Source organism: Talpa europaea (assembly GCF_964194135.1).
Source record: "Talpa europaea genome assembly, chromosome: 11".
Lineage (NCBI taxonomy): Eukaryota > Metazoa > Chordata > Mammalia > Eulipotyphla > Talpidae > Talpa > Talpa europaea.
In genome coordinates, this window is record NC_140078.1 from 58070540 (window position 1) to 58094257 (window position 23718).

A 23718-nucleotide genomic window follows, 5' to 3' on the forward strand; every position below is an offset into this window, starting at 1 on the left:
TACTGTCAAGAAGAAGCCATATAACTGCTGGCTTAGAAGGTTTGGTATTAATTTTGCTTAGTTCACTGCTCACCTAAACTTTCCTCTGATCAAGAACACACTCCTAATTCCAGCAAATGATAATTTAAGAGACTCACTCTTAGGAAATCTTTCCATTTTCTAGCTTGTTTGGAGAGAAATTTTTGCAGCAACATACTCCATCACCACCATCATCAAAATAATAACTCAAAGCTATTGAATCCTCATAGTGCGCCAGGCCCCCTTCCCTAAGCACTTTACCCATATTATCTGTCACAGTTACTCTATCATTTTCATGAGATGTTTGGTGCAGACACCTCCATTCACACTAGTGAAACCCAGGTAGAGAGCAAGTTTAGTACTTGCCCAAGTCCAAAAAGAAAGCAGAGCACATATCTGACCCCTAATTATCATTATCATTAAGAATAGTTTAATTTCTGGCTGACACCTTTCTACTTCTTGCAAAATACCTCATTACATAATCTGAAATCTAGGGTGGATTCCATTGGCTACATGTTGCCATTTAAATTTAAGTCCATTGCAATTTAGAAATAAAAAATTCAGCTCTTCAGTCCCAAATGCCACCTTTCAAAGGCTCAGCAGCTTTATATGGCTAGTAGCTGCCATGGTGGGCAATGCAGATACAGAGCATGCCCATCATCACAGAACGTGCCACTGGACACTGGTCTGGGATATTTAAACACTAGAACCAACCTACCAAGGAAGCATGCAGCTAAGGTAGATTTTGTGGTCAAGACCCAAAAAATCTTAATTCAATGAATCTAGGGACATCCCTAGAAATGAGAAATGAGTATATTTTCAAAAGCTACCCATGTGATTTTCATACCTAACCAGCCTTGCAACTAGTGACCTGTCAACAGACTGGCATCTGTGAAAAATTATCATAGGGTGCAGCAGAGAGCTCTAGAATTCACTGATTGTGGGGAGAAAAACATTTCTTTTCAAAAGCTACATTAACTGATGATCCCTCCCGTATAGTAAACCTAATAAAATGTGTATAAATGTGAAATCCTCTGATCTTTCCTTCCTAGTTAAGTGTTGACAAAAAAAAAAAAAAAAGTGGTGTAAGTTCAAAGCTCTGCTCATGTTTCTAATAAGTTGAAAACATTCTAAGCTCAAAATATGTTAATAGCTTTTTTAAAAAATTCATTCAGATAAAGTGCCAGGCACATTTTCACATTCTCTGACTTTGCCTATAGTAAATCTGAAGTGCTTAAACACCCCAACCTCTTTCCAGCCTTTGCAAAGACTTCTCAAACCTCATTTCTTTGCACCATTGTTGGTTCATTCAACACCAGCTTTTGGCCAAATGGCAGATGAAACCAGCAGTATTGTAGGCATCGGCTATACAAGCGGAAATCCTCATTTGTATTCGTATTCCAGTGACTGCTTGTAGGTGCAGTGCCCCTCATGTCAAGAGACAGGGACATGAGGAGAGACACCAAACCCATAGTAAGATGTGTACTCTGTCTGATGGTGGTAAATGCTAGGGACAACAATAAGGCAGGGAAGGGGGATGGGAGTGTGGAAGAGGCATTGCAATTTTTAATAAAGTATCAGGGAAAGTGTCACGGGGATGATGATGGCTGTTGATGTCTTTGCATACCTGGAATATTGTCCCCTTCAAGCTTTCTGAACTCTCTATCTCTAACAGTCTCTCCCTCCAGAGTCTAAGTCATTTGTACACATCCCCAAATTAAAATTGGGGGGGTTTCACCTGTCCTGGATTCCCCTTTGGTAATTGGCATGGCAGCTGTCTCCCGACCAGCCCTGCCTACAGGGAACATCACCTGCCTGGTGCCTCGGCAGGGGACTCTGCATGGTGAATCCTGCTACCTCTTGTCTTTTCTTCAGCAGCAGTGACAGGGTGGGGGGGGGGAGGTTTGTCATGCTTCCAGCCATTGTGGGGATCGCACCAGAGGGGAGCAGATCTTTGACTCTAGGCAGCTGTAAGTGCCTTTTTAAAAGCCAGAAACTTAAAAAATATGCAATTAAAAGTTGTATGTGTGCCCAGAGACCTTTTTAAAAAGAACTTTTAGATATACCTAACCAAAAATAACTTTCCTTTCTGGGTGCCAGGTTCCGAGTGATGGGGTACATGGAGACATTTTCTTCTGCTTTTGTTTTGTTTGCTTTTTTTTTTTTTTTTTTTTTTTTTTTGATGCGAAGAAAAACAACAGGGGTAGATGAGGAAGCTGTGGCAAGGGCAGGAGAGGGGAAGTATAATTAGGAGAACTGAAGCGCCTGCGAGCCAAATTATTTCCACTATTTGGGATAACCAGAGAAACTCCAGAAAGGTTTTCAATTACAGGAAATGTCTACCTGGTAAAAACTGAAGTAAAACTCTTGATTTGTGTACAAAATTGTATTTGTGAATTTATCAAAAAAACCAATAAAACCTAGCAGAGCCTATTTGGGGGTTATTTAGCCTTCTCTCTATCTATTTAAGTAGAACAGCTGAATTTGGAGCTGTATGGTTCTTGTTAGAACTATTTTGTTCACCTCCTAGGCCATGTGTACTAAGCTAAAAAAATAAATTTTCGCAGTAGAATCTAGCAATATTACTTGACTGTTTCACAAATTTTTAAATCATCCAAATTAATAGGAAAATCAGTTGAAATTTATAATTCAATTAAAAATTACTCAATTTTGAAAATGAATTCAAACTAACTTTTAGTTTTGAAAGTAGTGATTCTGGATTCTTATCAAAACTCTCTATGTGACCATAATGCTTCCTAGTATTACCAGTGTATTTTCAGAATGAGTTTTCTGTTTGATTAAAAGCTGAAGATTTTGTTGAACCCATTTTACAAGTGGAAGCCAAGCCCAAAGCAGCAGCACATTGGAAAACATGTTGCAAAATAGAAATAACAGACAAAATCTAAACAAACCAAAAAAAAATCCACTCCGTTTTCTGAGAAGAACCTCATAGCCGCTCAATTGCTATCAGACTCATGAATTGAAACCAGTGATTGACCCTGAGTTCATCCTTTTCTTATGTTTTCTTTTGGACCTTTATGTTGACATGCTCTGACTACTGTATTCCGGTGCTTAAACATAGAGCCAAAGAGCAGCCTTGGAGCCTGATTATTGAGATCAAGAGAGGACTATCTAAAGACACCTGTTTGCCCACATGTCCCAGTACAGGACCATGGAGAGTTATCTAAGTTGTATCATTTCTTACTTGATCACCTTTTTCACTTGGTGACATTCTTTGTCATTTTCTTGTCTTAATCCAGGCAAACCCTTTTTTACACGAAACCCTTCGGAGTTGAAAGGTAAGTTCATTCACACGAAGCTGCGGAAAAGCAGTCGTGGCTTTGGCTTCACTGTCGTTGGAGGGGACGAGCCTGACGAGTTTCTGCAGATCAAGAGCTTGGTCCTAGATGGTCCTGCTGCATTGGATGGCAAGATGGAAACAGGTAGGGACACCACCTGGCCCTCATGTGTCTTGTATAGGGAGACTTTCACCAGTACCTGAATAAGATCAAACAGCAGCATGGTTTCATGAGTTTATAAATGTTCTTATAAACCTTGTGAATGAACAGTTTTCCTCCACTAGAAAAGTGACCCCCTAGTATAGATGAAGACCTCTGAAGTGGTTTTATCCTTGGGGAACTGTTCAGGTACAATTGAGTACAATAAAGCAGTAATTTACTAAAAATGTAGATCCGTTCGAATAAATTAATTCTAAACATGGATTTCTGAAGTGAGAATCTTTTTTAGATGAAAGCCCCAATATTCTTTCAGTGGTGATTATATTCTCATTAGGAGGAAATACATTAGATGCTGAAAGAATGCATAATTAGCGGTTAAAATAGTACTAGAAACTATCTTTTTATGCCCTCTAGTACCACACCCAAATCCAATTTCAGTTTATCTCCTTATTGGTAGTATGTTATGTTATTATGTTGATATGGCTTTTCTGGGCACAATTTTTTTAACCCCCAAACTCTTAACTTTTACAGGAGATGTGATTGTCAGTGTGAACGACACCTGTGTTTTGGGACACACACATGCACAAGTTGTGAAAATCTTTCAGTCCATTCCCATTGGTGCCAGTGTGGACCTTGAACTCTGCCGAGGTTATCCGTTGCCCTTTGACCCAGATGACCCCAATACGAGCTTAGTGACGTCGGTGGCCATTTTGGATAAAGAACCAATTATTGTGAATGGGCAAGAGACGTATGATTCTCCAGCTAGTCACAGTAGTAAAACTGGCAAAGTCAATGGCATGAAGGATGCTAGGCCAAGCAGCCCCGCTGACGTGGCTTCAAACGGTTCCCATGGTTACCCCAGTGACACTGTCTCTTTGGCTTCTTCCATAGCCACTCAGCCGGAACTCATAACTGTTCACATAGTGAAAGGGCCAATGGGCTTTGGTTTTACCATCGCAGACAGTCCTGGTGGTGGTGGCCAAAGAGTGAAACAGATTGTTGACAGTCCAAGGTGCCGAGGCCTGAAAGAAGGGGATCTGATAGTGGAAGTTAATAAGAAGAATGTGCAGGCACTGACTCACAACCAAGTCGTGGATATGCTGATTGAATGTCCAAAGGGAAGTGAGGTCACATTGTTGGTGCAACGAGGAGGTATGTAGGCTTATTTTGTTCTTTGAATTTTTAACACAAAATCCATTATTTAACCTACTGGTCTCCGAGCAGCTGTTCAGGGCTTTTTGAATGTCTGCTTCAAGATCATTTTTATGTAAAGATTTCAAAGCCCACTGAAAATGCTTTCTGACTTCTCTACATGCTAATCTTAGAATAAAGGTTGTGTGTCTGTACATATGCTGCTAGAGACTTTTAAACTTAAATCAGATTCTGCCTTTTCAAACCTTTGTCCTTTAAGTCTCCTGAACCTGGCTTGCATAGCCTGCATGCAAAATGCGGCTCTCTGCCATTGTTTCAACATCATATCTCACTCCCCACCTCCTCCTCCCTTCTGTACGTTAGATGCCTAGATTCTTTTCTGGCACACCTTCAGTGCTGCAAGCGCTTGCCTGTCACAGGGCCTTTGCACTTCCCATTTTTGCTGCCTGGAATTCTTTTCCCTTGGCTGGCTTAGCCTCATTTAAGTCTCCTCCTTGGTAGGGCTTCTCGAATGACTTTTCTAGCGGAAACCTCTCCTATATCATCCCATTTCTTAATAGCCTCTATCATGATTGCTAGCATTGTCACAGTCATTATTTTACTTATTTATTTTCCTTTGTTCTCTCTTTTTCGCTAGAATGTAAGATCCATAAAGCCAGGCCCCATGTCTGCATATTGATAGCTTTATCCCCAGAAATTAGCACAGACTCTGACTTCTGCTAGGTGCTATTGAGTGAATGATTAAATATGTGATTATTTGTTTTGTTTTTGTTTTTTGAGCAATTTATTTATTTGTTGGTTGGTTGGTTTATTTATTTATACAAGCACTGGGTACAGTTAGAAGCGCGGGAGGGTGAGAGAATTCACCAGAGCCGGAGCGGGGAAACTAACAGGCAGACTGACGAAGTACACTGCTGAGGGGAGGAGCGGGTGCGGCAGGAGAGGTCTGCGTACCATGTTGGACCCTCACCCAGCAGCTGGGGATCAAACCAGCGCTGCAGAGTCCACGGGCAGCCTCACAGCCCAGAGCTCGACCGCTGTGCCACCAGGGGAGGCCCAATATGTGATTATTTGTACTTGGCAGGAAAACTTCACCAGTCCTGTTAAAAACATCTCAAAAAAATCACATTTTAATGAAATGTTTAAGCATTTCTTAGAAATGGGGAATTCTAAACCTTGAGGCATTCAACTTCCACCTTTCCCTAGCCTACAATCCCCCACCCCTGCCCCAGATGAACTCTCAGGACTTCACACTGAGAAATATTTTCCACAATGCTGTAAAGTCCTACTCCAGCATATGAATTTGTGACTAGAATTGGCCGATCATCTTACTCAGTGTGCCTACGATTGGTTGTTTTCCTGATCCTCGCCCCTCATTTCTTTCGTACACAGCATATTTAGATCCTTTGGAAAGAGACCAGAAACCTGATTTTCATTTCCTCTTGTTCTGTTGCAACAGAGGAGTGCTTTTTTGTCAGAGCAGCAATGTTCTTATGGTCTCCAGAACTGAAGCTGTGTCTTCTATGGTCAAAAATGATTGAGGTCATTAGAAGGAAACCCAAGATTCAGAGCAATTGTCTCTAGGAACTGAAATATTCAGTCAACCCTTCTCAAACAGTTGTAAAAACCATTGTGTAAATTTTAGTTTTTAAAATGTTATTTCCATTGATGCAATTTTGAAGTCTGTTGTTATGCCTACATCATTGAACTGTGCTGATAGTTGTTTCTAAAGAGTAATTGAGATATGTGGAAGGTGATATGCAAATGATAATGGTGATGATAATGATCCTGATATCCAGGAGTTAAAGAGAAGTTGCGATTTAAAAAGCACTTTCAATTCCCGTAGATATCTCTCATTTCATTTTAACCATGTTCCTGAAAAGGTAGGATGGTGCCAGCCCAGTAGGATGAAGATATTTAACCTTAAATCTGCAGTTTCCTGTCTATGCTCTGCTCTGTTTAACTCTGAATAGTGCTGATATTTTTCATAATTGCTGATTTCTGTGGCTGGCAACGTGGAAACTTTCAATAGTTTTAGGTATATCGGGCCATCTTTGATTCAGCTGCTGTTTCATGTGACAGTCAGAAGCAATCCTGATCTCCTGACTCATTTATTTGCTTCATTTTTGTTCAAGGTGTTGAGTTTCTCTTTCCGATCAGAATCCCTTTGAAGGGCACCAGAATATAAAGTCTTGTTACAATCAACTGATTTGCAATTGCTACTTGAACCAATTGGTAATGAATTTGCCCAACTAGGAAACAACTAATCATAGAATGATATCCCTCGATTTCAAATATATTTTCACTCTCCTTAATTCACAAGACCTTTTTATTAATGCCATAGCATTTTATAGCATTAAATTAATGTGGAAAAATCCAGGCTATCTTGCCACATTAGTCAACATCTACATAGTTTATTATAGAACCTGATTAATTTATAATCACAGTAACATCAGCAGTCTTTAAAATATACCATATGCATTGCATTGAATTATGTATAGCATGGAAAGTTTGTACATCTGCAGTTGGCAGACTAGTACCAGCTTAATAAATCTTTCTAGAAAGCATGTAAATATATTTGCCTCTGCTGTACATTAGTTATTTCAATCGGGACTGACATTTTAATCATCTCTCCTGTATGTTGGGGGTGTAAATGAGAAGGTTTGATGAAGCAACAAAGACAGCAGCTAGGTTAAATGAGAAAATAAATGCCCACTTCACTGATTGTTCCTAATGAATCTCATTTCTGTCATACCTCCTAGTAAGCAGATTGATAAACTCATTAAATTCACACTGTCCTTGATTTTTAAGAATTCAGATCTTGAGGGCAAGCCTTTCTAAAATGTCTTAACGAACTGGTGTTCTTTTTTTTTTTTTTTTTTTCTATTTTGGGGCAAAACTGGCTACATTTGTATTTTGTTTTTATCTCTCAAGGTCATTTTTATTCTTGTTGAGATGAGGTATATTGTATTTGTTAGTACTTTTTTTGTCTTTGCTTCACTTGGAAATCAAGCAGAGGTTAAAATATCATTTGTAAATTTCAGGAGTTAGACCATCTCTAGGTCAAGCTTAGCTACAGGGGCATCCCCCCCCCCCATACCTGGCATCTGGGACCACACTAATTCCTATAGTAGTCTCCTTTATATAATGCGTCCCCACCTGCTGGTCTGTCATGATCTTTAAAGGAAGCTTCTGCTGCTGCCTGGTTTCCCTCTTACTGTGGAGGATCCTTTCCTCCTTCTCCCTCTGCTGTCCAGTCAGGAGAATGCTTTTTATTTTTAAAATTTTACATAGCATTTGCATTCAGAAGGCCTATCATCTGACACCCATGTGAGTCTAGAGACTTTTTTGAGGTGTTTGGAAAGTCACACTAGAAGGCAATTTACTATTTTTTTTTTTCAAAACCAGGTTGTTGTTGTTGTTGTTGTTTTAATTAACACAACATTTTAAATTGGTCCCATAGAGGTTTTATACTTTAAAAAAAAAAAAAAAGGAATTATATGTAACACAGCTAGCTGTGCCCCCTGTATAAATATTTTGTATATTCGCTAAGTGACACCCAGTAGTAGATCAGAAGCTCTTTAAAAGGTAATTTTGGGTTGAGTCAGAATACTATGCTTCAAGAGAAGAATTGTCAATACTTTGTGAATGTAGATAACATGTTTTGCTTTGAGAGAGCATATATATTGAAAAGGAAGCTGAACTAGAGGTGTCAGGAGTTCATATCTGGTTCAATCTCTGCCCTACGCTGCTCTGTAACTCACACTAGTTTCTCCTGCCCTGATACACTTTTCTTCATCAAAAAAAATGAATATTTGATTGGGTCATCTTTAGAGATACCCCTTTCATCTCAATTTTATGATGGGTGGAGTAGAAGCCATAGATTCCATAGCATTTTAAATCTCAGCTCCTAACTTCACTCAGTGTACATCCTTAACAAGTCATCTGAAAAAATGTGAATAATACTGCCTACTTTGCTTGTATACATGCATGATATAGATGAAGTAATGTAGCATTTGTGCCTATTGCTGACATTAAAGTAGTCATGCCATAAATAATGTGTTTCACCGATGTTGCTTAATAGGAGAAGCAACTAAGTGAGGTGGCTTTTCATATTCAAAAAGTTGCAATCATAGCAAATTACAAATGATCACTTGGTGTTTACAAAAAATTAGTAAAAGGCTATAGCCCAGATCTACAGAACCTTAATCTCAATGCAGGCACCTGCCTATTTTGGAAGCTCCGCTGGCAAGTCTGACATGCGGTCAGGTTACATCCAGTGTTAGGGTCCTGCCTCATAAAGTGTTCTTATTTTAATTTGATGATCTGTAACTTTTGGGTGGGAATAAGTTTATAAAGCTACAAAATCATTTTCATTTCTGAGTAATATTTGTCTCTTTAAAGTCTACTTTATAACAAAAGATTTCTCAGTCTTCCTTAAGGTCCATTCCAGCTTTCCTATTTCAGAAAATAGAAGGGAGGAATTGATCTCTGAGATACTGGTTTGGGGCAAAGTCTCCCAGTGGCTTTCTTAATCACAACAGTAATTGCTTTCCAATTTGCACAAACCTTATACTGAATAATTTTGTCAGGTCACTGATGTTAGGATCTGATTACAAAATAATGATATGTTAGGATTCCTGAAGGGTAGGACGATGTCCCACTTTTATTCCTAGTACCTCATGGGGCGTCGTAAGTAAATACTAACTGAATAAATTAAACTTGCTACACATCACAATAGAAAATTAATCATATAGCTTTACAGTCACACTTCATAAATCTCAATAGATGATAAAGAGATGTTAAAAGGTAAAAATTAGATATGAAAATGGTGGTGATAGTGAAAAATGGCCTGACTATCATTGATTGTGGCCTTACTACGTGACAGGCCTGTTACTGTGGTACAAGCAATACATGCATGTAAATAAGATCTCACAACACTCCATTGTCATGACTGCATTCAAACTGCCACCAGTTTGTGTAGTGTGAATCTGAATTCTCTGGAAAGGGAAGACAGTAATTTCCTTCTTGAGGGGAAAATAAAAGAAGGGTTTTTTTTAGTTTTGTTTTCATGTTGAAATTCCATAGATAAATTTGATGAGGATAAAGCAAAGGGGAAATATCTGGTTTGGTTGGCAAAGTATGTGTTAGACTCCTCTAGTTTAAAACACTTGTAATAGAAGCGACACCTCCCCAAAGTACCAAGCATAGCTGATTCTAAACATTTTTTTTTTTTTATGTTTTAGTTCCAAAGAACACTCTGAGTTAAGTAAAACCTTAGCTCCATTTCAGAGAAGAGAATGCAGAGACTCAGTGAGTTTCAGTGATTTATCAAGAATCACGCAACTGTCTAGTGGCAAAGCTGCAGCTTGAACTCAGATTTTCTGGCTCCATCAATTGGGCTCTTAATTACTGTGATAAGTAGCCTTGGTTCATAGACAAAACACTCCAATACCATAATTGTTGAGGAGTGTATCTTACACACAAAGGAATGAATAAGTGCTGAAGTCCCATGGCAAATTGATGCCACTTAATTTTCATCCAAGTTTACTGATGATATTTAGTTCATTAAATCATCATCGATCCAGATAGGGAAAGTAATACCTAATCTCATCATCTAAGCACTTCGTTACCAATCATTAGGTCTTCTGTGTGTGAGTGGTTTCCCCACCTCTTCTAAATAATGCAAAACCATTGTAATTAGAACCACAGTGAGCTTTCACTAGGGAGTTAAACCTGGGTGATCAGGCCCCTCTCTTTTCCTTCAGGTCTTGGAAAGGAGAATGAATTGCAAATTGTACCACTCAAGCATTTGAATGTCTGAATCTCTCAAATTAAGCTATGGGCCTCCAAAGGGGAATTCAGGTTTCTTGCCAAGTGATACCTTCTTACTAATGATGAAATTTCAGTATATACAAGTCAGCAATTTCCATCTCTTCCCAGTGTGCCCAGACTTGGGTAACCTTCCATCTCTCCCTCCCTCAAGCCCCACCAGTCATCATATGACCCCTGGCTTTGCAATAGGTCTCAATGTTTCTACAGTCCATTCTTTGGCTAGAATCATTTAATGTCAGTTTGGTCAAGACACTCCTGATGGCCAAATAACTTTCCACAATTCAGATAAACCCACTCCTGCTTCAGGGACCTAGCATTAGTTCTTCCCTCTGTCTATATTTTTCATCTCCCAGATTTAGCTGTGGGACGATCTCATGCAGGCCCTTCAGGCTTCTGTACAAAGGTCTGTCCACAGAGACACCTGCTCTGACCACTTCATTAAAAGTCAAGTAGCTTCCACCACTGTCACTTTCTGCTTTTTCCTTCTCCCACATGGCACAGACACTTACTTGTGACCTTGTGCCAACAAGGACTTGGCCTCAATCACTGCTTTATCCCCACCACTGAAATTGTGACTGGCACATTATAGGTGTTCAGAAAATTCCATGTGTTGTGTGTGTGAGGAAATGAATTAATACCAAGTCCCTCAGTTTCATAAGGGTTAATCCTCAAGAGACATTTCGGAGGTGAGCACCATCATGACAGCTGAGAAAAAATAGGCAATGAGAAATGGACCACAAAATCTCACCTGGAAAGGGTGACAGTGCCTGAATTCCAAGCCAAGTCTGTTTGCTTCAAAAGCCTAAAATCTGTGTGGCAGGTTACTTTCAGTGACAGGGAGACATGTGTGGTTGGCATGTCTGAAGCCCAGACACTGGAGAATCCTGTTGCTGACTAAGTTGTCATGTTCTTCAGCACCCGACACAGTAGCCACTAGCCACGTGTGGCTATTTAATTAATTAAAATTAAATCTAATTCAAAATTTAGTTCTTCAGTCCAACTGGCCACATTTCAAGTACTTAGTAGCAACAGGCAGCCACTGACCACCGCATTGAACAGTGTAGTTAGAGAATATTTCCATCCTCACAGAAAGTACTGTTGGACAGCCTTGTTCTAGAGATTTCCCATCTCTTACCAACAAAAGTGAGGCATTGAATAGCCTTTATTTTACCCTTTCTGTTATTTTCGCGCCTTTCAGTAGAGAAAAATATGGCATTAAAGGTAAAGTATGATTAATGAATTTCTTTTTATGTAAAAATAATAGGTGCTATTTATTCAATTCTTTTCATGTATAGGCACCACCCTTAGCTTTTTACAGGTGTTAACTAGATGTTAGGGAGTCACAAAGAATTGGGGCCAAGGAGCTTAAAGGACTGTGATGTCTTAGCACATGGAGCAGTCTGTTCTACCCCTATGCTAAACCAGCCTCAGGTTTGAACTGGGTTGACAGGCCAAGGCTGCAGGCAGCTCATCTTTACACTGGACTGACATGGCTTAAGGGGCTAAGTTTAACTATTTTATTCTATAAAGTATCTTTAATCCGAAAAGAGATGACACTTTAAAACATAAGAAAAACTCACCTTAAATTCTTATATGTAAAATAATGTATATTCTGCCTGCCACATGAGCTATTAGCAACTTACAGTTTGTCAGACTCAGACTATTTTAAGTTTTCCAGGTCTCTGGCTTATTTATCTGAATCACTATCTAAAGCTAATTGACCTTCTTACTTATCTATGATGCTTTTTTTTTTTTTCTTATTACTTTGGAGGTTGAGTTCTCTTGTTAGATCCAGTGTGCTGCACATTATCTTCCTAGCTGTTAAAAGTTGTTCAAATTCAAATTAGTAACCTTCCTAGCACTTCCTTGCGGTGCTAAAGAGAATGGCATTGCATTTGCTATTTGGGATCCCTCTGGCCTTTATTACAAATGCAGTTTTATAGTATATGAGGTCACATTTATATTTAAGATGACTTAGAGCAAGAGAAGAGATAAAGGTAAAAAGTCTTGGTTCTGTTTTCTTTATATAACACATAAAAATGATCCTTCACTTACAGCTTCTTAAGGAAATCTGGGTTTTGGTTTAAAAATGTTTAATGGATTATTGGCCTTTTAATTTTTAAACCTATACAGGCTTCACTTATCTAACATTTATATGCAGTTTTAGAATTGATTGGATGGTTTGAGTTTTATTCTTGTTATATTCATGCTGCTATGTGACTGGCACACCTAAAACTTCTGCCCTTTTTTTCTGTAATGGAATGTCCAGTCCTTCTTGAAGGTAACCTTAATGCACCAAGTGATTTGCTTTTGTACAATATTATAAGTTTGTGTGATTTATGATTCTCATTAAGGAGCTGTGACACCCTCACCCCTTTCTGGAAGAGTGTAAGAATTCTAAGTTTGAATTACTGGCATGGATAGCAAGCTGGAGAACTATCCTGCACCATATACATTCCTGCACCATATACATTTCAGATTCATTCGCATTGCATGCCAGGCATTGTCTATGCACTAGAAGTATAACAGAATCATTTGCAAACAAAACAAACAAGCTCCTGATTTTATGAAGCTTTTGTCTAGAGGGAGGACAGAAAGAATCCAAATAAACAGATGAACGAAAAAACTATGAACCAGAAAGAAGTGTTTTGAAGAAAACAAAGCCCAGTGACGAGTGGGAGTGGGAGTGTTGGCTGCAAGTCTGCCTTGAGATTCAACAGCGGGATTGGAGTGCCCACAGGGAAGGGAATCACAGTGTGAAGGGAACAGCATTCTGTGAAGAAAGGGCAGTTAGTATAGAGGCCTCAAGAAAGTAATGGGGGGCCTCCCCAGTGGCTCAGCGGTTGAGCGCTGGGTTGCGAAGCTGCCCACGGCCTCTGCAGCGCCGGTTCAATCCCCGGCTACTCCCCGGCCACCGGAGGAGGGTCCCACATGGCGCGCAGACCTCTCCTGCTGCCCGCTGCTCCCCTCAGCAGTGTACTTCGGTCCTTCTGCCTGCTCTGCTCCCCGCTCTGGCTCTGGTGAATTCTCTCACCTTCCCGCGCTTCTGACTGTACCCAGTGCTTGTATAAACAAAACAAACAAATAAATAAATAAATAAAACATGCCTCTATTAAAAAAAAAAAGAAAGTAATGGGGTGGAAGCCCATGTGACTGTTGAAGGGTGAGCAAGGGCAGTGCTGATGGAGTTGAGAGATGGACCCCAGCATCAGGAGCTGCAATTATATTTTCAGTGTAAGGTTTAATTTCAAGCAGTGAAGGGGTAAGATAGCATTAACATGTTTAGGCAGTCCTTCTGGCATGTGTGAAGAACACATTTTAGAGGGCCAGGGTGGTAATGGGGAGACTGTTCGGGCTATGGGAGGCATTTGAGAAGTGTGCAGGCAGCTTGGACTGGAGGGGTAACAGTGGAGAATAGGGATCTTTTAGGAGATTTCAGCAGGACTAATTAGGATGACCACAGACTAGGGATCAGCAGTTTCTCTCCGAGGGCAGCTGGTAAGTATTTTAACTTGATGGGCCACACAGTCTGTCACCACTGCTCGACTCTGCCATTGTAGCATATGGTGTGTGAGCAAGTAAATTGGTCGTGTTCCAAGGAAACTTTACTTGGTGCCTGGGCTATAGTGTACTGACCCCTGCTGCAGAAGGAAAGGAAAAGGGAGGAGCCAGAAGTGAATCCTGGATTCTTGGCCTGGGCCTTTGGGTAGACAAAGGGCCATTAGCTAAGATTTGGATCCTGAGGTAGGGGCAGGTGGAACTTTGAATTCTAGAATCAGTGGTCCTCCTCAGATAGGTTCCTTGTGAAATGCCCGTTTGATATCCAAGTGGAGCTCACAGGCAGTTGTCTGGAGTCTGTGCTCAGGGCAGGCAAGGTTAGGGTAGTGGAGATACATATCTATGAGCGATTACCCAGTCAATGAGCTATGACCCATGTATTGGACTGTGGAGGGAAGGGAGAGGGGCTGGTTTGGTTTTTAAGTTGGGAAATATTGCAGCATTTTTATATGCTGATAGAAATCACTCAGGAGACGGAAACTGGAGATGCCAAGGAGAAAAGGGAATCATTGCAAGAGTGAGGTATTTAACAAGTAGAAGGAGATCAAACTTGGCCTTGGGGCCAGTATATGTCAACTATGCAGAAAAAGTTACCAGATTTGATCATTCTTTTTTCTCCTAAAAGTAAGCTATGGAAATTTCTATATATTTGAGCTTTCCTATTGGTAGAATCATTTGAAGTTTTTCTGTTGTTACTAGTTTTCTCTCCTATTTAATTTCATAGTTCAACCAAGCTTCATTTCAGTCCATACATTTTTTTTTAATTTTTAAAAATTTATTTATGCATAGAAGAACTGGGGTGTAGGCCAGAGGTGCAGGAGTTGAGAGGATTCACCAGAGACAGAGAGGGGAGTAGGACAGGCAGATCTACTGAAGTACACTGCTGAGGGGAGCAATGGGAAAGACAGGAGAGGTCTGCTGTGCCATGTGGGTCAGCTCCCTGGCCGGGGATTAAACTCATGCCGCAGTGGCTGGTGATAGGTTGATAGTGCTGAGGCTTCAAACCCTGTGCCACCAGGGAGGCTCCAAAGTCCACACATTTCTTTTTTTTTTTTTTTTTCCCACACATTTCTTAAGCCAAGGATTGAGTGCACTCTGTGCATAATTATAAGGTAAGGAGAGAGAAACAGGGTGCTCACAACCTAGTTAGGGAGACAAGACTAATAAGTGAATTTTAGCAGTGGTTTTACCAAAATTTTACGTGTAGTCTGAACCTGGGTAATACAGATTCTGGCAAGAGGTGATTGGGGTGGGGGAGGGGACAAGGGGTGACAAAAGAGCCTTTCTGAATGACATGAGACTAGAACAGAATGGCTCAACCTCAGCACCATTGAGCTTTTTGGCCAGATCATTCTCTGTGATAGGCATCTGTCCTGGGCATTGTTGGTTGTTTAACAACATGCCTTGTCTCTGAATGGTTGTCTTGCCCCTCCACTACAACCACCTCCAAGCTGTGATAACACGAAATGTTTCAAAATATTGGCAAGTGACCCACAGACACCAAATTCATCCTCTAGTGAGAACTAGAGGCTAGAGTTTTCAAGCATAGGAAGGATTTAGAGTTGTGAGTTGGTGGTCCTGGGCAGTATTTGGCATGACCCATTCCTGTAGTTTTAATAGTCCCTTTAATACATTTTAAAATTTGGATGCATTTAGTTGGTGACAGCTCTGTTTTGCCACAGTCTGCCATCTCCTTTATCTTCCACCTGTCCTAATGGAATCTTGTATGTTACCTGGCTGTGGCCCATGGAAAGCTGAGTTTGAGACCCAAAGACAGGTGTTATATGGGTCCATAGACCTGCCCTGAACCATTTCCCTGGAATCACCATCAAAATTTACTACTCCAGGAACTGACTGCTTTCCTTTTTTTTCTCAAGTGAGAAAACCAAGACTGTTTCATATATGTTTTTCTTAACTTTGGAGTTTATTTTTTAACCTCTACTCTGGCTCCATATGAAAATTAAATTTTTGGCTATCAGTGCCTTGGATCGTATCTTCCATGTGAGATGTCTCCCTTCTCTGATACCAGCTTTACCTCCTTCCTCTGTGCTTTGACATTATTACAAGAGGTATCTTCCTAACCGCTGTTCTATTTCAGTTGTGGACCTTTTCGAAATGATTATCTGTGCAGGGATTTCTATGTGTAATCTTTTCCCACCATCCTTCCTTTCCCTCAAATTAGATCACAGTCTTTACCACCATCTGGAGTCAAGTATTTGCCATGGTTTTTAGTGAGTCTGTCTTTGCATTGCCACCTGCAGATTTAAAAACATTCCCCAACTTATCCTTTACCTGGTATTTTGCCTGCTTATATCCTGCACAGATATTAATCATGTCCCCAACTTGTGAACATAATCCTTTTTAGTTTGAAAATCTCATTCGTAGAATCTTAATAACTTTGAAAATACAATTGGGTCCTTAGAAATATTGTGTTTCCACTGGCAACAGGAACATGCCTTTTTTGTGTCACCTTCTACTTGGGTTCATTTCATACTCCTGTTCCCTTTTTTGTGTTTCTAATGTTCTCAAGGTTTTTTGTTTCTCACCCTATGCAGTAAATGCTATTCATTCATTCATTCATTCATTCATTCATTCATTTAAGCAACTTCAGCACCATATTAATTGTTCCTTATAGCTGAATGACAGACAGGCAAACATCTGCAATCAGTGTGGTTAATCTCATCCTCTTCCCCCCGCCTTTTTTGATTCATAATTCTTTTTAGTAGACATCTCATTTGGTATATTCTTTGCCATGAAAAATTACAATGTGCCACTTTTATGATTTTAATATTTGAGGCAGAATTGTTCAGAAGATCCTTTTGTGCCATATCATATTCATGGGAAGCTGAATGTGTCCTCTAAGACTCCAGCAAAGAGCTGTTTCTTTCTGTCCCTGGTGTTGGCTGTCAACTCACCACATTCAGCAACCTGAGTTTTTATTAGACTTTTGTTTTGGCAGTTGGTATGTTTAGGAGGTTCTGGCATGATGTACCCATCTAAAAAGATGTGTTTTAAAAAGCTTTTTAATAGTTGCATAAGCACTAATCAAGGGTTTTTTTTTTTTATCATTTGGAGATAGAATTAGGACTATGCTCCCTTAGATATTTATGTTGTTTCTAATTTTAAAAAAGTTCTCCCTAGTTACTTTTGCCATAGATACCACTTACCAAAGTGGCAAATGATTGCATTAAAAATATAATAGCACTGCTCGTGAACTAATGCAATTCTGTGCTGATGAAGATGGCCTTTTCACTTAGGTTTTGGTGATAAAAGGAGAAAGACAGTTGTTCTTCATCCAGAAGTTCTCAAACTTGGCATTGCTGAGCTCATGGACTATATAATTCGTTGGTGGGGGGAGGGGCTTGTCCTGTGCATTATGGCATGTTTAGCAACATACCTGGACTCCACCCACTCGAGGTCAGTAGTGCCCAGTGGTGACATCCTACAGTGGCTTCGGCCTGGCTGCTGGGCAATGTCAACCCTGATTGAGAATCAATATTTTTACCCCTTTGACATCCATCTGATTGTTGCTTATTGGAAATGCTATGTTCTGATTTTTTTTTAGGTGCATTTGAAATCAGTTTGCGGATTATTTTTTGTTGAACTTGAATGGGTAAAATGTAAGAATGCCCCATTTCATCTTAGTCATTGTTTCTACATTTGCTCAGAATGGAAGTACTAGCTTTATTTTCTGGGATAGAAAGAAGATAAGGGAAGATCCAAAAGGGACAGTCTCAAGGGAAAACTAGCAGGAGATATGTTCCTTCTATCACCTATGATCACATGATTTTCAATTAACAGTGAAGTGAGAAAAAATCAGGACAGAGTTACAGGTTGTTCATGAAGTAGTTTTTTTCAAGGTGAAGAGCTCTCCTTTATAGATTACATCCGTTCCTTTTTTTACTGCTTACATATCCTTTTGCCTGTGGAATGGTAGTTAATTGTTCTGTGCCTTTCCCCTTTTAATGTTGCTAGTTTACAAAATAAGAAATTGGTAACTTATAATTAGTTGCTTAAGTCTGTTTTATAATTTTTTTGGCTGAAATCTGAAATCTGGCAATAGCTGCTGGAGAGGCCCTCAGGAGCTGAGGATAAGAACAGGACAGAAGGAAAGCCAGCTGACAGTGGTGGGTGGGGCCTGGGAACTCCCACCTTTGTCTGATCATTGCTTCATGGTTTCTTCATTGAGCGAGAAGCTGAGTTTGGATTCTAGGCAAGCCTTGAGTTTTCACTCCCCCCATGTTGTCCTTCTCTCATACTACAGGTACTGGTCGGATTCTTCCAGGAATTTTCTTATCCTGTATAATTTATTGGGGTAACCCAGAGAATGTTAAATACAAATGCAGATGAAAAATTGAATGAACTGCACATTCACTATGCATGGGGCAGCCCAAATCTTCAGCTGATTTCTTGTATATAAAAACAGCCTCAAAAATGTTCAGACAACTTTTTAAAAATTCACTTTCAGTGTGTGTGCTTGCATTAAGGTCTTCATCTGCTTTGACTGTAAGCCTGATCAGAGCCTTATTTGCCAAGGGCCGGGGGGTGGGGGGGGGAGCAGACAGGGAACAGGAAGAGTCAAAGTTATACAGGAAAGAAAACAGAAAGCTCCTAACATGTGATCTCCACTATGAGAAAGGAGATAGCGTCCTCACTACAAATGCTTACTGGCTAAACATGTATTTCATTTCCTGTGTGAATTTTTGTTACTTTTCCCCACCATAAATGCAGTGTTCGCCTTCAAAGCAGTGTCCTGTGATATAGCTTCTTCCCAGACCAAATATTTCATTAAATAGGTTTGCAATCCTTGGGTTTTCCCTGCATCTTAAATATTTTTGACCTGTCAAAGTTGTGTCTAACTGAGATTTTTCCTGAATGGGACAGTGAGTGTAGGGGGTGAAGCTAATCCGTATAGTCTGCCTTTTAGTAAATCCAATCGGCAAAATGCATATTGACACAAGGAAAACTGAAATCTGATAGTTGAACAAAGCACAAGCTTCTGCTGTTTCCCAGAGTGACACGGGGCATAATTCATTAGAAATTGACAAAGTCAAGGAAAGAGTATTTTTAGCTATTTTCCGCTGTAATTCATATAATTACTTAGACTAGATCAGATATTGATTCTGCAAGGGGATTTTGTAGACACTTAATATCTCCATGGGAGATGAATGGGCTGCTCAGCATTTGTCCTTTGCTCTTTGCAAAAACTGACCCTTTGGGGCCTCCCCAGTGGCGCAGCGGTTGAGCACTGGGTTGTGAAGCTGCCCGCAGCCTCTGCAGCGCTGGTTCGATCCCCAGCTGCTGGGTGAGTGCCCCACATGGCACGCAGACCTCTCCTGCCGCCCGCTGCACCCCTCAGCAGTGTACTTTGTCAGTCTACCTGTTCTGCTCCCCGCTCTGGCTCTGGTGAATTCTCTCACCCTCCTGCGCTTATGACTATAACCAGTGCTTGTATAAATAAATAAATAAATCTTTAAAAAAAAAAAAAAACTGACCCTTTGGTAAACTTCGCTTTAGATCTGACTTCCAGACACTTTGAATAATGCAGTACCGCAGGACTGCAAAGTCAGTGGCCTTGATGTGGCTAACTGTAGCCTGTGCTTTCTAAGGCTAATATGATTTCCTAAACTTAGGAGAATAATGTAAAGTTTGACATGATGCCAGGGGTAGCTTTAGTGGCTGTTAAGAAGTTTGGGATAATGTTACTTGAAATACTTAAAATGTTACTTGAATTAGTAGACATCCTTATTAAGCCAACAGGGAAATTTCCCCCGTTTTGCAAAAGTAGACTGTGGCAGAAAAGTGATTGTCACACCAGTGGTGCTTAAAAACTGTGCAAGAGATTCCTAGATTTACCTGAAGAAAGAACTGGAATAATTCTTTTTCATCAGTTTTTGCCTACCTGGGTAGGGGACAGTGAGGCATTTGGAACTTTTTAACTCAGTGTTGTTATAAAAGTTGCTTTTCTATGGAATGATGTGAGTAAAATTGTCCTTACTGAAAAGTTATTTAGACACTCAGAGTCCCTGAGAACACTCCTTTCTGCCACTGAAAACTGTAGGGTTTAAAGTTTCTTTGTGAGCCTTCATTCAGTTAATTGTGAGACTTGAGCCTCCGTTGTGATGGGAATTTAGAACACAAGGTGGCACAGCAGAACCTTGCTCTGGAGCAGAGGGAGGCAACAGTGAATTGAGGGAGGCCGACTGATCACCAGTAAATCAAGGAGCAGACTTGGATCAAGAACTGTTAAGTAGTTGCCACAGAGGTGATGAAAAGAAAGATGAAGCCACCTGTCCACCTCCCCCCCACCCACCCCATCAGCTCTTCCTACAGCCCTCAGGGTAAACTCTCTTCATAAACCTCACATACTCTCACTCACTCCCAAGATGTTTATTGAACTGGGACCAGATATTGCTCTAGGGCTGGGAACTCACCCTAGAATAAGATACCAGGTCTCTGAGAAGAAGACTAAAAACAACTAAATGATAACGATAAACAACAAACAAGCAAACAAATAATTTTAGAGGGTCCTAGGGTCTCTGAAAACAAAGAAACTGGGATGTGTGAATAAAGTGTGGCAGGAACGGTCACTTCATATCACTGAAGGCCTGAATCCCTGGATAGCTTCTCTGAAGAAGTGACATTTGAAGAGTCCTGAGTCACAAAATCTGCAGGCTCTGTGTTTTAGGCAAAGGGCATAGCCCAGCCAAATGCCCAGAGGAATGAAAGGAATTAGCCCAGAAGCAAGAATGCCGGCCTGACTGGAACATATGGGCATGGGAAAGAGTAAGAATTAAAGAACAAGCAGGGTCAGGTCAAGGAGGGCTTTGTGGGACATGGAAAAGAGCTTGTGCTTCACTGAAATTGTGTTGGGAAGTCACAGCGACATATAGCCTGGAGACCATATAATATGATTTATGCTGTAGAAAGATGTCTCTGGCCTCTGTGTGGATAATGGATTAGGGAATGGAGGATGAAGCAGAGAAACCAGTGTTTACGCTCTCTGTCATCTAGGTGAGAGCAGGCTGTGCCAGTGGAGCATGATAGACTTGGAGGGATTCCGAATGTGTTTTAGAGTCATGTGGCAGATAATGAAGTCTCACGAGGGACCTTAGATTTGCTGTCCCATGAGGATAAAATTCGGGATATTCTCCTGGATCTGTTTCGTGGTCGGGTGCCTAACTTACATTGCTAAAAATAAGCAGCCAGGATAAGAATCACTCTTAAAGTCAGTAATTGTAAAGGATCCTGGCATATATTTTTTTTTAACCTGGACACTTCTCAGCACCAATTACAATGATAAGTTTCACTTCAGGGCCAGTGACCTTAAAACAAGGGCCCAAATAGCATCCTGTTTTTTTCAACCCAGAAAAGGAATGCTTATCGGTTTTTTATTTCAATGAGCTATTTTGAGCTATTGTCTTATAATCCCCCCCCCCCATATGTCTTAAGTAGCTAAAAGTCAAACTTTTCATCTGTGTGGAGGTTTGGAGATTCCATGCCACAAGTAATTTCTCCTGCCCCATGGACACCTCTATGAATTGTTGATAAGAGGAATAGGACCAAGCCCTAAGCATTTGCATTAAAAGCAATTAAAATTTGAAACGCAGAAATATCAAGCTGGGAAGTCTTCCTCACAGACAGAAGCCTTTATAGACCAAGGCAAGACCCTACACCCAAATACTCTAATCAAAATATTTTCAACCCACATGGAGTTAGAGAGCTTTCCTCATACCATTTCAGAAACTGTCTTTAATTCCATCCTTAAAAGCAGATCTTGCTAGGAATATTCTCTGCAGAATAAAGACTGACCTTCTAGCACATTGTGACAAATTGGTTGATCTTTTTAACTCAACAGTTTTTTTTTTTTTTCTTTCCTCTTCCCGAGAGAAGGCATATGACACTCTACTTCTGACTCTCGGCATCTTTTCCTTCCACCAATTAAAAAAAAATGTTATCAGGTATTATCAGGATATATTTGCAAGCTTAGATGAAGTCTCTATATTAAATAGAGACTGTGTACACTTGCTTCATTGCCCCCAAATCAGAAATCCGTCTTGATATACTTGAGCATGTGTAGCCTTGGATGATCAATGATTTAGGTATGTGACTGGGAGTAAAACCCCAGAGGGTATTAAGAATTCCTAAGTTCACATAACAATTATGAGCCCAAGGTACTTCAGCCCATTCACCCCTACGTTGATTGATGGTCTTTTGTATATCTCATGAAACTGAATGTACAATATTCTATGAATACATTTTCTATGTACAAACACTGTTGTTTTAGTTCCTCCCTGTGGGATATGATCCAAAATAGATTAAGCACCTTTGAATCAAGATGTACAGTTCAATGTTGAAAAGAACAGTCAGTAGCTCACCTCTTGGTTGCTCATGTGACTGTCTTACCTAGGCCATGTTATTTAACCTTCAGTGCCTCAATTTTCTCATCTATAAAATCAGGATGATCTCATTACTTAGATAGCAATTGTGAAGAATATATGTGTCAGAGGCAAGCTCTCAATTCTTATTATTTTTGCACTCAGCCCTTGCTTTTGAAGATTTTTTTTTTTTGTAGAAATGAGAAGAGAAGCCAAGTTTTGTAACCTCCATGTGTGTTGAGTCAACAACAATAGAACCTTCCATGTTATTTCAATGACATGTTATCTGAAGTGACCATTTGCCTCTTAGGATTGCATGATGACACCCCATCCATCTTACCTAAGCGCTTGAGTGGTCCAGAATGTTAATGACTCCAGGTCTCTCGTCACCTGTGCCAGTTCAAGTCTCATGACTTTGAGGTGAAAGGCTCTGTAAACCATTACAACCACCAGCCTGGCCAGCCATTTATTTCTCTTCAGGATATATTTATTAGGCTATATGTACTGTGTAATTGAAACTGACTTCTCCATGGCTGTAAAGCTGTACAACTCTATTCTTAATCTTCTTAACAAAATGCCAACTGACACTGCATTGGGAGCTGCTTATCCAGGTATCTGAAGTCCACCATCTCTCTAAATTATGAAGGTCACAATATTTCATAATGACCATCCGTAGATCCCCCAAGGAAAGAATGTCTTCATCTACTGGGAGACGTTGGGTCTGATGCTTCTGTTCTTGGCAGCTGGTATCATATTCACTTTGAAAAATTACACCGCAGGGTTGATAATGGTATTTGGCCAGAGGAAGGAGAAAAAATCAACATGTCTAAACTAGAACCATTTTTCATTTTGTTTTATGGATTCAATTTTGTGATATATACTGTATGTAAGGTCATTCAATGCAATGTACTCTGGTTTTAACTTGGCCTTGAGTGTATGCTGGCACACAGATTTAGCTTTAAAAAAAAAAAAAAACTTTCTAAAAAAAGGTCATTGTTGTTATTCAGTCAAGCATCAGTCTTTGCATATTGCTCACAACCACCAGCCTCATGATTAAAAATGCTGACCTTCCTCCCATGTTCAGTTCATCAGCTCATCGCTTTGCCTACTTCTTCACACTGTTTCCAAGAGCAGTGCTTCCCTTCTGTCGAGGCACTTAGCATGGACCACACTGAAGTACAACTTTGTTGCTTCGCTCCACTTCTTTATCTTTTAAGACAGGCTATGAACTCTTGCAGGTCAGGGCCATGTCTGATTTACTTTTATCTCTTCAGTAACGCTTCACTAGGCATATGGTGGAGCTCAATAAATCTCATGTG

At 40.2% G+C, this 23718-nt stretch overlaps 1 protein-coding gene across 18 annotated transcripts in view; it reads left to right on the forward strand.

The window, feature by feature from the left end:
- Nucleotides 1-23718, forward strand: part of MAGI1 (membrane associated guanylate kinase, WW and PDZ domain containing 1) — a gene marked incomplete at both ends in the record, with an annotated part of 646110 nt that overhangs the window by 574815 nt on the left and 47577 nt on the right. For all 18 annotated transcript variants that reach the window (XM_084248125.1, XM_084248136.1, XM_084248135.1 and 15 more), the window contains 2 exons: nucleotides 3279-3461; nucleotides 4008-4628. In XM_084248125.1, coding sequence (XP_084104251.1) covers nucleotides 3279-3461; nucleotides 4008-4628 — 804 coding nt within the window. The remainder of the gene's footprint in view (nucleotides 1-3278; nucleotides 3462-4007; nucleotides 4629-23718) is intronic.